Here is a 12053-nt window from a genome sequence, read left to right as displayed (position 1 = left end):
AGATTCGGGTTCGGTCCCGGCTACGGGTGCTGTCTGTACAGACTTTGTACGTTCGCCTGTGACCGCGTGGGTTTTCTCCGAGATCTTTGGTTTCCTCCCACACTCCAAAGATGTACAGGTATGTAGGTAAATTGTCTTGGTACAAGTACAAATAGTCCCTAGTGTGTGTGTGTGTGTAGGATAGTGTTAATGTTGGGGGACCGCTGGTCAGTGCGGACTCAGTGGGCCCTGTTTCAGCGCTGTATCTCTAAACTAAAATTCCACCTTCACCGTGCGTAATTGACAAAGCCAATGAATCTATCAACCAACACATCTTTAGGGTATGGAGGAAAGTGGAGGAAATTCATGTAGTCACAGGGAGAACATCAAAACGCTACAGAAAGAAGTGAAGGTCAAGCTCAAACCCAGTTCAAAGCGGCGTGAGCAGCAACTCATTGGAAGGGTAAATAAAGCAATACCAGTATCCTCTCCCATCCCAACATGACCAATCTCTCATTATAACCTTTCCTCAAATTATACTGAGCCCGGACCATGGCTGATCCACAACGTACACCGGACTGACACTGGGTCTACCGCAAGCTCTCTTATGGCACCAGGTTGCCAGGAGAACATTGAAAACTATTCAGGAATATTCTCAATGCCATCTTTTGAAAACTTGTGTCATTTCCACCTTGGCAATCAACCTCTTAATGGAAAGCATTTGGGAAGGTACTGAGAACATGAGGGGCCCTTCTTCAGGGGCAAATGGAAGCCCAGTGTAAACAGCAGTGGGAGGGCAGCATCTCCCATGGTTTATTCCCACCTGTCCCATCAAGCAAGTCCTGCCCTCTCTGCAGTTTCCACATCAACCTCATCAACTACTTCACAACTCTAAGAACTGTGGTATAAGCAAGTTATCCTCGATCCTGAGATACTAGTCCCACTGCCTCCGCCTAAATTCTTTCTTTGTCCTTCCCCCTCCCCTGACACTAGTCTGATCAAGGATCTCGACCCCGAAAAATCACCGATTCCTTCTCTCCATAGATGCTGCCTCATCCTCTGAGTTTCTCCAGCATTTTGTGTCTACCTTAACAATTTCATAATTTGTCTCATGCAACAGGTTATCATCATGACGCCTTTATCCCCACAGAGAGAAGAAAGTTAACAAATGAATGTGGCTTCTGCAGAAATAAACTGTCCCCTTTGCCCTGTCTTAGCAGACCAAAGGTGTCACTAGGGTTGCGGGGCTCTGCTTTACAAGGCCCTAGATCCCTCAGTTGCACATCCCTAAAGCTCCCTCTGCCAGTACTAACACAAGTAAGAGTGAATTCTTACTTACCTTTACACTTGTGTCCTTGTTTGATTATACCCCAGAGCTGCAAAGAGAGCAAAGGAATGTTAATGACTTGGTAAGGAAACTGGAAGGAAGGTGAAATAATGAAAGAGGAAGGACCCATGGCCTGTCGCAGCACAAACAGGATGGAGCTGCACACAACACCCTTCCTGCCACTTGTAGATGGGAATAATTATTTCAGGCCTAATGTGGTCTTCTGCACTTCTTCCCCCAACCTCTCTTAGAATGGAGCAAACTTAAACTGAAAATGATCAATGGCGTAAAAGAAATCAATGATAATTCATCCTAGCAAACGGTCTACATCAGTTGGGAGGGATGGGATAACGTGGCAGGGTCATGATTAACACCCTAGCTACTAATCTGTCTCATTGCAGGTGTTTCCATTAAACACGATTATTGTTTACTCCTCTCTGATGGTGGAGCGAAGCTTAAAATGAGGGGGGGGTGAAGTTGGGACGAAGCAAAGCGGAAAGTGGTGTGGGGGAGTAAAGTGCAGGTGCTGTGAATGAACAGCTGTGGTTGAAAGCACCCAGCTTGATTTAACAGAGAGCACAGTATCAGAGACCTGCAGAGACAGGTCACCTCTGCCACACAGCTTGGTAATGTGACAGGATGTGGACTTGATATGACACGATGTCCACCGCAAAAGATTATTGATAGCAGCTTTTCAAAAATGGTGGAGATGAAGGATGTGGCGAGACATATACGACAGGTGCATGGAAATCTCTCAGAGGGTATATAATCACTAAAAGTGTGACGGAGGCCAAATCATTAGCTATACCAAAGGTGGACATCAGCTATGATTATAGAATGGTGGGGCAGCTTTGAGGGCCCCTGTAGCTACTCCCTGCCGCCATTTTCTTGTGTCCATACCCACCAACATGGACTGCTTAATTCTTGTCTGCTCATATCACTCATTCAATTAGTTCATCACTGCTCACGTCACTCACCCAATAATTCAGAGCCACATGATTCAGACATGCGGAGGATCAGTGAAGAAATGTTCAGATACCATGAAACATATGCACTAATGACTGTCACTTTAGAGAATTCCTGTATACATTTGGTGGGGACAGGAGGACTGACATGAAAAACAGTCACTTCTCAATTGCACACCCAACACCATCAGGCATCTCCCACACAGCCTCTGTCGCCCCATTCAAAGCCACACCAGCAGAAGTTAGCTTTGTGTTCAGTAGTTCAATACTAGGCTTTGGGATATCCATTTAGTTCTTAATTCTTGAAGATCAGAAGATGATAGCTGGTCAGTTAATAATTAGGGATTATTCCAGTAAAAAGTAAGTAAGTTAGTTTATTGGGCAAGTATTCACATACAAGGAATTTGCCTTGGTGCTCCGCCCACAAGTAACAACATGACATACAGTGACAGTTACGAATGACTCAGAAAACATGAAACATTAATAATAATAAAATATTAATGATAAAACACCATTGATCAAGCATGTAAACGAACAAAATACCAGATCAAAGGGAGGCTACAGATTGTTGGTTGTTGAGTAGAGCAACTACTCGAGGATAAAAACTGTTTTATATTCACTACCGCTACTGCCTTTTGTAATGCTCTCCAATATAATTCTCATTGATAGAATAACCTTATGCTGAGGAAGGGGATATTCCTAGATCTAGTACAAAATCTCTAGATTAATGATGCTCATTATCCAAATCAATACTTTACTTTTATAAACTTGTAGAATTTCATGTTTTTGAAATGCATTATTAGTGTTATTTACACTTTTCGTCTATCCAGGATACATTGCTTCAAACGTGAGGCTAGTCTAACTGAGCAGGCCTTTAAATATTACCTCGAGTACTGTGCATGAGCCATGGATCTAAGAAGAATATTGTTGAGGCGTTGCACAAGCTCAAGATATGAGGGAGGAGAGGGAAGTAGACCTATCCAGCAAATAAGTTCCCATACACATGGTGTCCTGGTTTCCCTGGATTTCCTGGGTTCCTCCAGTGTCAGGCACCTGCTGACAGGTATTTAGATATTGCAGGCCTGGGATTTCTCTACACTCTCCCGTGCAAAGCTTTTATGTGGATTACATTTCCTAAGGAAGGCATCGGACTGAAACAGAGTGGGAAAAAAACATTGCCCATGGGGCAGCTAATGCAAAACTAATATATTTAGAGGATGTACTTACAAATCCCGCACAATGCTCACAGAATGTTGGTTTGAGATATGTCATTTCTTGAAAATTGTGAATAAAGCCTGGTCCCATTTTGCACTGGAGCTGTGATTTTGCCCTCAGAAAATAGGCCATCATTTCATCTTTACTGATCCGCCCATCCCTGGCAAAGATAAGTGGGGGGAAAACACGTTTATTTCTTGCATAGATGCTATATTTTATAATTAACGATGCAACATGATATCACCAACTTATACCAAACCAAAGGAGCAAGTGAATGGAGGAATAGGAGGAAACCATTCCTGCCACCCCCAGCATCACTTTGCCTTTAGGCAAGATCATACCTGACTCCATATCCTTGTTTCTCCCATACATTCCCTAACACTTTAGTAATCAAAAAATGAAAACAGACATGGATATGAAATGAAAGATTGGCCTGGTAACAATTTTCACTAATGAAACAGAGTTCTGAAGTCTCATTACCTTCTTCAGGTGTATCCATATATGCATTTGGAAAGATGGGATGATTAGGGACAGTCAGCATGGCTTTGTGTGTGGGAGATGGTATCTCACAAATTTGATTGGGTTTTAAATAAACAACCAAGAAGATTAATGAAGACCATTAGGGCCATAGACATAATCCATATGGGCTTCAGCAAGGCCTTTGATAAGGTTCCACACGGTAGAATATTCTGGAATGTTAGTTTGCAGATGACACAAAAGTCAATGATAATGTAGATAGTGAAGATGGCTATCAAACATTGCAGCAGGATCTTGATCAGTGGACAGGTGGACTGTGGAATGGTTGATGAAGTTTAATATGGATACGTTGCATTTTGCAAAGTCAAAAACATACACCCACAGTTGGCCTCTTGGAGGTGTTGTATAGCGGAGAGACCAAGGGGTAAAAGTGCACAATTTCCTGAAAGTAGTCTTGCAGGCTTCATCAGTCAGGGACTTAAATCTAGAAGTTGGGAGATTATGATGCCATTAAGCTGGAAAGAGTGCAGAGAAAGTTTATGACACTGTTTCCAAGGCTTGAGGGCCTGAGCTACAGAACATTGCTCAGGCCCTCAAGCCTGAACATTATACCTTGAAGTGCAAGAGGCTGCGGGGTGATCTTATAGAGGTGATTAAAATCATAAGGGGAAAAGATAAGGTGAATGCACACAATCTTTTCTCCACGATAAAGAACTAATGGACATAGGTTTAAGGTGAGAGAAGAGAGATTTGATAGGAACCCAAGAGGCAACTTTTTCACACAGATGCTGGTGGGTATATGGAACGAGCTGCCAGGGGAAATAATTGAGGCACATCTGAAAGATCTTTGGACAGGTTTATAGATGGGAAAGGTAGGGAGTGATCTTGATCAAACTCAAATAAATCGGACTAGCTTAGGTGAGGCATCTTGGTCAGCACAGGCAAGTTAGGCCAAAGGGCTGTTTCTGTGATATATGATCCGATGACTAATTTCATTCTGGAAGGTCTGGCCCTAATTACCATCATATGTCTTCCCATCCAACGAAAATGTTTTCTCTGTATTTACCCTGTCATGTTCTCTTAATATCTTGAAAACGGTGGCAATGAATTTCATGTTGCAGTTTTATAGGACTTTGGTTTGATCACATTTGGAGTACAGCATGCAATTCTGGTGCCCCAATACAGGAAGAATGAGGAGGCTTTAGAAAGGGTGCTGAGGAGGTTTACTAGAATGATGCCTGGATTAAAGGGTCTTAGCTACAAGGAAAGGTTGGATAGACTTGGAATGTTTCCTCTGGAATGCAGTTTGTTGGAGGAGACCTGATCGAGGATGATAAAAGTATAAGAGGCATAGATAGGGTAGACAGGTAGAACTTTTTCCCCCAAGATGGGAATATCACAACTGGAGGGCATATCTTTAAGATGAGAGGGGCACATTTTAAAGAAGTCGTGCTGGGCAAGTTTTTTTCTACCGAGGGTGGTGGTTGCCTGGAACGCACTGCCATGGGTAGTGATGAAGCCAGATACAATAGTGACATTTAAGTGACTTTTGGAGAGGCGCAAGAATGTACAGGGATTGGCGGGCAATGAAGTATGTGCAGGCAGACAAGGAATTGTCTTGGCATTGTGTAGGAAGGAACTACAGATGCTGATTTAAGTTTAAGTTGGATGCAAAATGCTGGAGGAACTCAGCAGGACAGGCAGCATTTCTGGAGAGAAGGAATGTGTGACGTTTCAGGTTGAGTCCTTCTCTCCAGAGATGCTGCCTGTCCCGCGGAGTTCCTCCAGCATTTTGTGTCTATTTTCCTGTCTTGGCATTGTGTTCGGCACAGGCAGGGCCTTTCCTGTGCTCTACTGTTCTATGTTTTTATGGAAGTGTGAGTAAATCTGATCCCTAAGAATCTTTTCCAATAGCTTCCCTACCACTGATGTGAGGTTCACCGGCCTGTAATTTCCTGGATTATCCCTATTTCCCTTCTTAAACCAATGAACAACATTGGCTATTTTCCAGTCCTATGGGACCTCGCATGTTGCCAGCGATGATACAAACATCTTCATCAAGGCTCCAGCAATTTTCTCTCTTGTCTCTCTCAATAACCCGGGATCAATCCCATCAGGCACAGGGAACTAATCCACCTTAATGTTCTTCAAGATATCTAACACCAACTCCTTCTTGATCTCAAAATGCTCTAGCATATGTGCATACCCTACAATGATCCCATGTCATACTCCTTGAAGAATACCGATGTCATGTACACCTTTAGTATCTCACCTACTTAGAACTTAGTACAGTACAAGATCAGGCCCTTCAGCCCACAATGTCTGTGCTGAACATGATACTAAGATCATCTCTTATATACCTGTACCTGCGGATAATCCATATCCCTCCATTCCCTGCATACTATATACGTATCCAAAAGTTTCTCAAATGTTACTATCAATTGCCTCAACAGCACTTTCCAGGCCCTGACCACCCTCTGTGTAAAAACCCCACCCTGCACACCTGGCCAAGTGTAATAGGGATCGATGTGAAAGGTGAGATGCGTTAGGAATTAAAAGTATTGTATATGAATGCGCGAAGTATAGGAAGTAAAGTAGATGAGTTTAAGGCTTAAGTTAGAGGTTGGTAGATATGACATTGTGGGGATTACTGAGACATGGCTGCAGGAGGATTGGGCCCAGGAACTTAATATTCAGGGTTATACATCCTATAGAAAGGACAGGCAGGTGGGCAGAGGAGGGGGGTAGCTCTGCTGGTGAGGGATGGAATTCAGTCCCTTGTGAAGGAAGACATAGGGACTGACGAGATAGAGTCACTGTGGATTGAGTTGAGGAATTGTAAAGGCAAGAAGACACTAATTGGTGTTATCTACAGACCCCCAAATAGTAGCCCGGATGTAGGGTGTAAGTTGCAGCAGGAGTTAAACTGGCATGTAACAAAGGTAATGCCACTGTGATGATGGGGGATTTCAATATGCAGGTAGACTGGGAAAATCAGGTTGGTTCAGGACCCCAAGAAAGAGAGTTTGTAGAGTGCTTCCGAGATAGATTCTTAGAGCAGCTTGTAATGGAGTCGACCAGAGCAAAGGCAATTCTGGATTTAGTGTTGTCCAATGAACCAGATATGATAAGAGAACTCGAGGTAAAGGAACTGCTTGGAGGTAGTGATCATAATATGATTAGTTTTATTCTGTAATTTGTGAAGGAGAAGGTTAAATTAGAAGTGGCAGTGATGCAGTTGAACAAAGAGGACTATGAAGGCATGAGAGAGGAGCTGGCCAAGGTAGACTGGAAAAGGATCCAAGCAGGAATGATGGTGGAACAGCAATGGCAGGAATTTCTGGGTATAATCCGGAAGACGCAGGATCATTTCATTCCAAAAAGGAATAAAGATTCTAAGGGGAGTAGGAGGCAACTGTGGCTGACAAGAAAAGTTAGGGATAGAATAAAACTAAAAGAAAATATGTATATCACAGCAAAGAGTAGCCAGAAGCCAGAGGGTTGGGAACCTTTCATAGGACAACAGAAAGAAACAAAACAGGCAATACGGGCTGAAAAGATGAAGCACGAGAGGAAGCTGGCCAGGAATATAAAGAAGGACGGTAAAAGCTTCTTTAGATATTTTATGGGAAAAAGAGTAGCAAAGTCAAATGTGGGTCCCTTGAAGGCAGACACAGGTGAAATTATTATGGGCAACAAGGATTTCCTTGTTACCCATAATAATTTCGCCTGTGTCTGCCTTCAAGGGACCCACATTTGACTTTGCTGCAGAAAAGTTGAACAGCTACTTTGGATCTGCCTTCACTAAGGAAGGCACAAACAAAATCTCAGATGTACTGGAGGACAGAGGATCTAAGGGGGTAGAGGAAGTGAAATAAATTTTATTATGCGAGAAATAGTATTGGGTAGGCTAATGGGACTGAAGGATGATAAATCACCTGAGCCGGATGGTCTGCATCCCAGGGTCCTCAGGGAGGTAGCTCTAGAAATAGTGGACGCATTAGTGATAATTTTCCAATGTTCAATAGATTCAGGATCAGTTCCTGTGGATTGGAGGATAGCTAATGTTATCCCACATTTCAAGAAAGGAGCGAGAGAGAAAACAGGGAATTACAGACCAGTTAGCCAAACTTCGGTGGTGGGAAAGATGCTGGTGTGGCGGGAACTGACAGGAATCCAGCCAAAAACTAGTCAGACACAAGTTGTGTGCTCTAGACGTGTTCATTCTTCTGTTTACAGCTCCCTACTCCTCAGCTGACACGGGCATTGTCCGGCCTTAAATAAAAACTCAGATACCGACCCCGTGACTCACTCCCCCCCCCACCAAGACGCAGCCCTCTAGAGCCGATGGTTCGTCATGACCCTGGGTTATTATCAGGTGCCGCCACACTGGAGTCAATTATTAAAGAGGTAATAATGGGGCATTTGGATAGCAGTAAAAGGATTAGTCCAAGTCAACATGGATTTATGAAAGGGAAATCATGCTTGACTAATCCTCTGGAATTTTTTGAAGATGTGACAAGAAAAAATGGATCAAGAGGAGCGAGTGGATATAGTGTATCTAGACTTTCAGAAAGCCTTTGATAAGGTCCCGCACGGGAGACTGGTGACTAAAATTAGAGCACATGGTATTGGGGATAGGGTATTGACATGGATAGAAAATTGGTTGGCAGACAGGAAGCAAAGAGTAGGAGTGAATGGGTCCTTTTCAGAATGGCAGGCAGTGGCGAGTGGAGTGCCACAAGGCTCGGTGTTGGGGCCGCAACTGTTTACCATATATATTAATTATTTGGAAGAGGGAATTAGGAGCAACACTAGCAAGTTTGTGGATGACATAAAGCTAGGTGGCAGAGTGAACTGTGAAGAGGATGTTAGGAGGTTGCAGGGTGACCTGGACAGGTTGAGTGGGCAGTTGCGTGGCAGATGCATTATAACATAGATACATGTGAGGTTATCCACTTTGGCGGCAAAAACAAGGGGGCAGATTATTATCTCAATGGGGTTAGGTTAGGTAAGAGGGAGGTACAACGAGACCTGGGTGTCCTTGTACACCGGTCACTGAAAGTTGGCGTGTAGGTGCAGCAGGCAGTGAGGAAAGCAAATGGAATGTTGGCCTTCATAACAAGAGGATTTCAGTACAGGAGTAGAGAGGTTCTTCTGCAGTTGTATAGGGCTCTGGTAAGACCACATGTGGAGTATTGCATACAGTTTTGGTCTCCTAATTTGAGGAAGGACATCCTTGTGTTTGAGGCAGTGCAGTGTAGGTTCACGAGATTGATCCCTGGGATGGCGGGACTGTCATATGAGGAAAGATTGAAAAGACTAGGCTTGTATTCATTGGAGTTTAGAAGGATGAGGGGGCATCTGATAGAAACATATAAAATTATAAAAGGACTGGACAAGCTAGATGCAGGAAAAATGTTCCCAATGTTGGGCGAGTCCAGAACCAGGGGCCACAGTCTTAGAATAAAGGGGAGGCCATTTAAGCCATGTCCTCTAATATTTCATTTTTCCATCCTGAGGAAAAAGTATCTAACCTATCTATGCTTCTTATAATTTTATATAATTCTATCAGGTCTGCCTGTAACCTCCAGCTTTTCAGTGAAAACAATCCAAGTCTATCCAATCTCATCCTGTAGCTCATACGCCCTAATCCAGGCATCACTCTGGTAAACCTCGTCTGCAACTTCCAAAGCCTCCACATCCTTCCTGTAATGGGGTGACCAGAATTGCAATACTCCAAATACAGCCTTCAGTACCCTCCTTCAAGGTGTATGGAGTCTTCTCTTCTACCCTCTCCTGGTTACCCTTGTGTTATTTATTTATGTATTAAATGCCTTTGGATTCTCTTCAATCTGATTTGCCAATGAAATTGTTTAGCTCTGGCCCTCCTAATTTCCTGTTTGAGTTTTTTTCATACTTTCTTTGTATTCCACTGATTTTCTAAATCTTAGATTTGTTTCATTTTTCTTTTTGAACAAATTTCCAACATTTCTTGACCTCCAAAATTCCCTTATCTTTCCACCCTTGTCCCTCCTCCTTACTGGGACAAGCCAGCCCTGAACTCTGATCAGCCGGACTCCAAACAACTCCCATGCGTTAAATGTGGACTTACCTAAATAACAGCTGTTCCCAAGTTCCCAACAGCTGTTCCCAAATAACAGCTGTTCCCAAATTAGCCCTAACTCCTGCCTAATAATGTTGTAATTTGCCCCTCCCCCCCGCTAGAAAGTTAGTTCACCTCCAGTTCAGGTGAAAGTCATCGTTCTTCTACAGATCTCATCTATCCTGGAAGAGAGCCCAATAATCCACATGTAACTGAAACATTCCCTCCTGAATCAGCTCTGCAACCACATTTAACATTTAAAACATAGAACATAGAACAGTGCAGCACACAAACAGGCCCTTTCTCCTACAACGTCTATGCCGAACATGTTGCCAAGACTATCACTAACTATAATTTATGAACTGTACAATCTTTGTATTTCTTGACTCACCAGCATGTGGCATGGGTAGTAATCCTGAGATTACAAATCTGGAGGCCATGCTTTTCAACCTACCACATAACTCCCTAGGTACACAAAATTGCTGGAGGAACTCAGCGGGTGCAGCAGCATCTATGGAGCGAAGGAAATAGGCGACGTTTCGGGCCGAAACCCTTCTTCAGTCTGAAGAAGGGTTTCGGCCCGAAACGTCGCCTATTTCCTTCGCTCCATAGATGCTGCTGCACCCGCTGAGTTCCTCCAGCAATTTTGTGTACCTTCGATATTCCAGCATCTGCAGTTCCCTTTTGAACACATAACTCCCTAGATTCTCTTTATAGGACCTCATAGGTATCTTGCCTGTCATTGATACCAATATGGACCATGACCTTTGGCTACTCACCCTCCCATCTCAGATTGCCTTGTGCCCACTTGAGACTTCCTGGACCTTGGCACTAAGGCAACACAGCTTCCTGAAGTTTCACTTGCGGCCACAGATTTGCCTGTCTACACCCCTGACTTTGGAGTCCACTTTCACTATTGCTCGCCTGCCCTTAGCCCTATCCAGCAGTTCAACAGAGCCATGTTATTCAACCCAGGAGTGAGATCCAGGAATAAAGTATTTTGTTTCCTGCCTCTTGTAGCTGCTTAAACTGGCCCCTTAATAATCCCAAGAGTAGAGGAAAAATGAAAATTCAGCTCAAGCTTAATGGGGCACTGGTTCCATTGGAAACATTATATTTGTTTACAAGCGATAGGAATGATGCATCACATGTGTATCATGCTGGTAACAGAAATAGCACACAGTTGTTCTCTCTGAGATTGAATGTCCCAGGGTATTAACAAGCCTGAGGAGGAGCAGTGAAGAAATTGCAGATATATGAATCATAATATTACAAGGCTCACTAGAACCGTGGCAACAAATGGAAAATTATAAGTATCACTCTGTTATTTAAGTAAAGAGGAAATAAATGTTTAGGTAACGGCTCCATCAAATTTGGGGCCGTTACTGAACGTTGTCAGAGGTTCAGTGCCTGAGCATGTATCAGGTGGTCATGAATCAGAAAGGGCAGATCATGCATAACTCATATAGTTGAGATTACCATCATGGTCAATCTCTGGGCAGATTCTGTACAGACCTCCAGAAGGCATTAGTTAACTATTTGAATAAGTATATGAGCAAAAGGAAAATGTTCGGCAAAGCACTATGATCATGGGATGGTTTGGAAGGTGGAATGCAAAGAATAGGAAAAGGAGTGTTTATTTGATTGAAGGTATGTAAAAGGCAATGTTGCCTCAGGGATCTGAACTGAACCATCAGTTTTACTCTTCCATATCAATGACTTCAACCAGAAATCCACATATCCAAATTTGTAAACAGCATGAATTTGGGAATGGAAGGTTATATTACAACATTAGCCGTGGGGTGCAGGAATTACTATGGGAGGCGGCGTTCATTGACAATAATTGGGGGGCCTTTGGATTTGAGAAGGATTAATCAAAAAGGTGAGAGAAGAAGCAATATGGTTTCCATGTACAAAAATCCACAAGACGTTTGTGCACAAGAATGCAACAGGGATTCTAATCAGGGATAAAAAGAGAAAAAAA

At 43.2% G+C, this 12053-nt stretch overlaps 1 protein-coding gene across 2 annotated transcripts in view; it reads right to left on the bottom strand.

Moving 5' to 3' along the window:
• rasgrp3 (RAS guanyl releasing protein 3) overlaps positions 1 to 12053 on the bottom strand; it is a 118144-nt gene that overhangs the window by 17621 nt on the left and 88470 nt on the right. For both annotated transcript variants that reach the window (XM_033025825.1, XM_033025824.1), the window contains exons 13-14: positions 3499 to 3646; positions 1319 to 1355 (exon numbers count right to left, since the gene is read on the bottom strand). In XM_033025825.1, coding sequence (XP_032881716.1) covers positions 1319 to 1355; positions 3499 to 3646 — 185 coding nt within the window. The remainder of the gene's footprint in view (positions 1 to 1318; positions 1356 to 3498; positions 3647 to 12053) is intronic.

Source organism: Amblyraja radiata, chromosome 8 (genome assembly GCF_010909765.2).
Source record: "Amblyraja radiata isolate CabotCenter1 chromosome 8, sAmbRad1.1.pri, whole genome shotgun sequence".
Taxonomy (NCBI): domain Eukaryota; kingdom Metazoa; phylum Chordata; class Chondrichthyes; order Rajiformes; family Rajidae; genus Amblyraja; species Amblyraja radiata.
The sequence above is the reverse complement of the archived record's forward strand: the minus strand, read 5'-3'. Positions and strand labels throughout refer to the sequence as shown.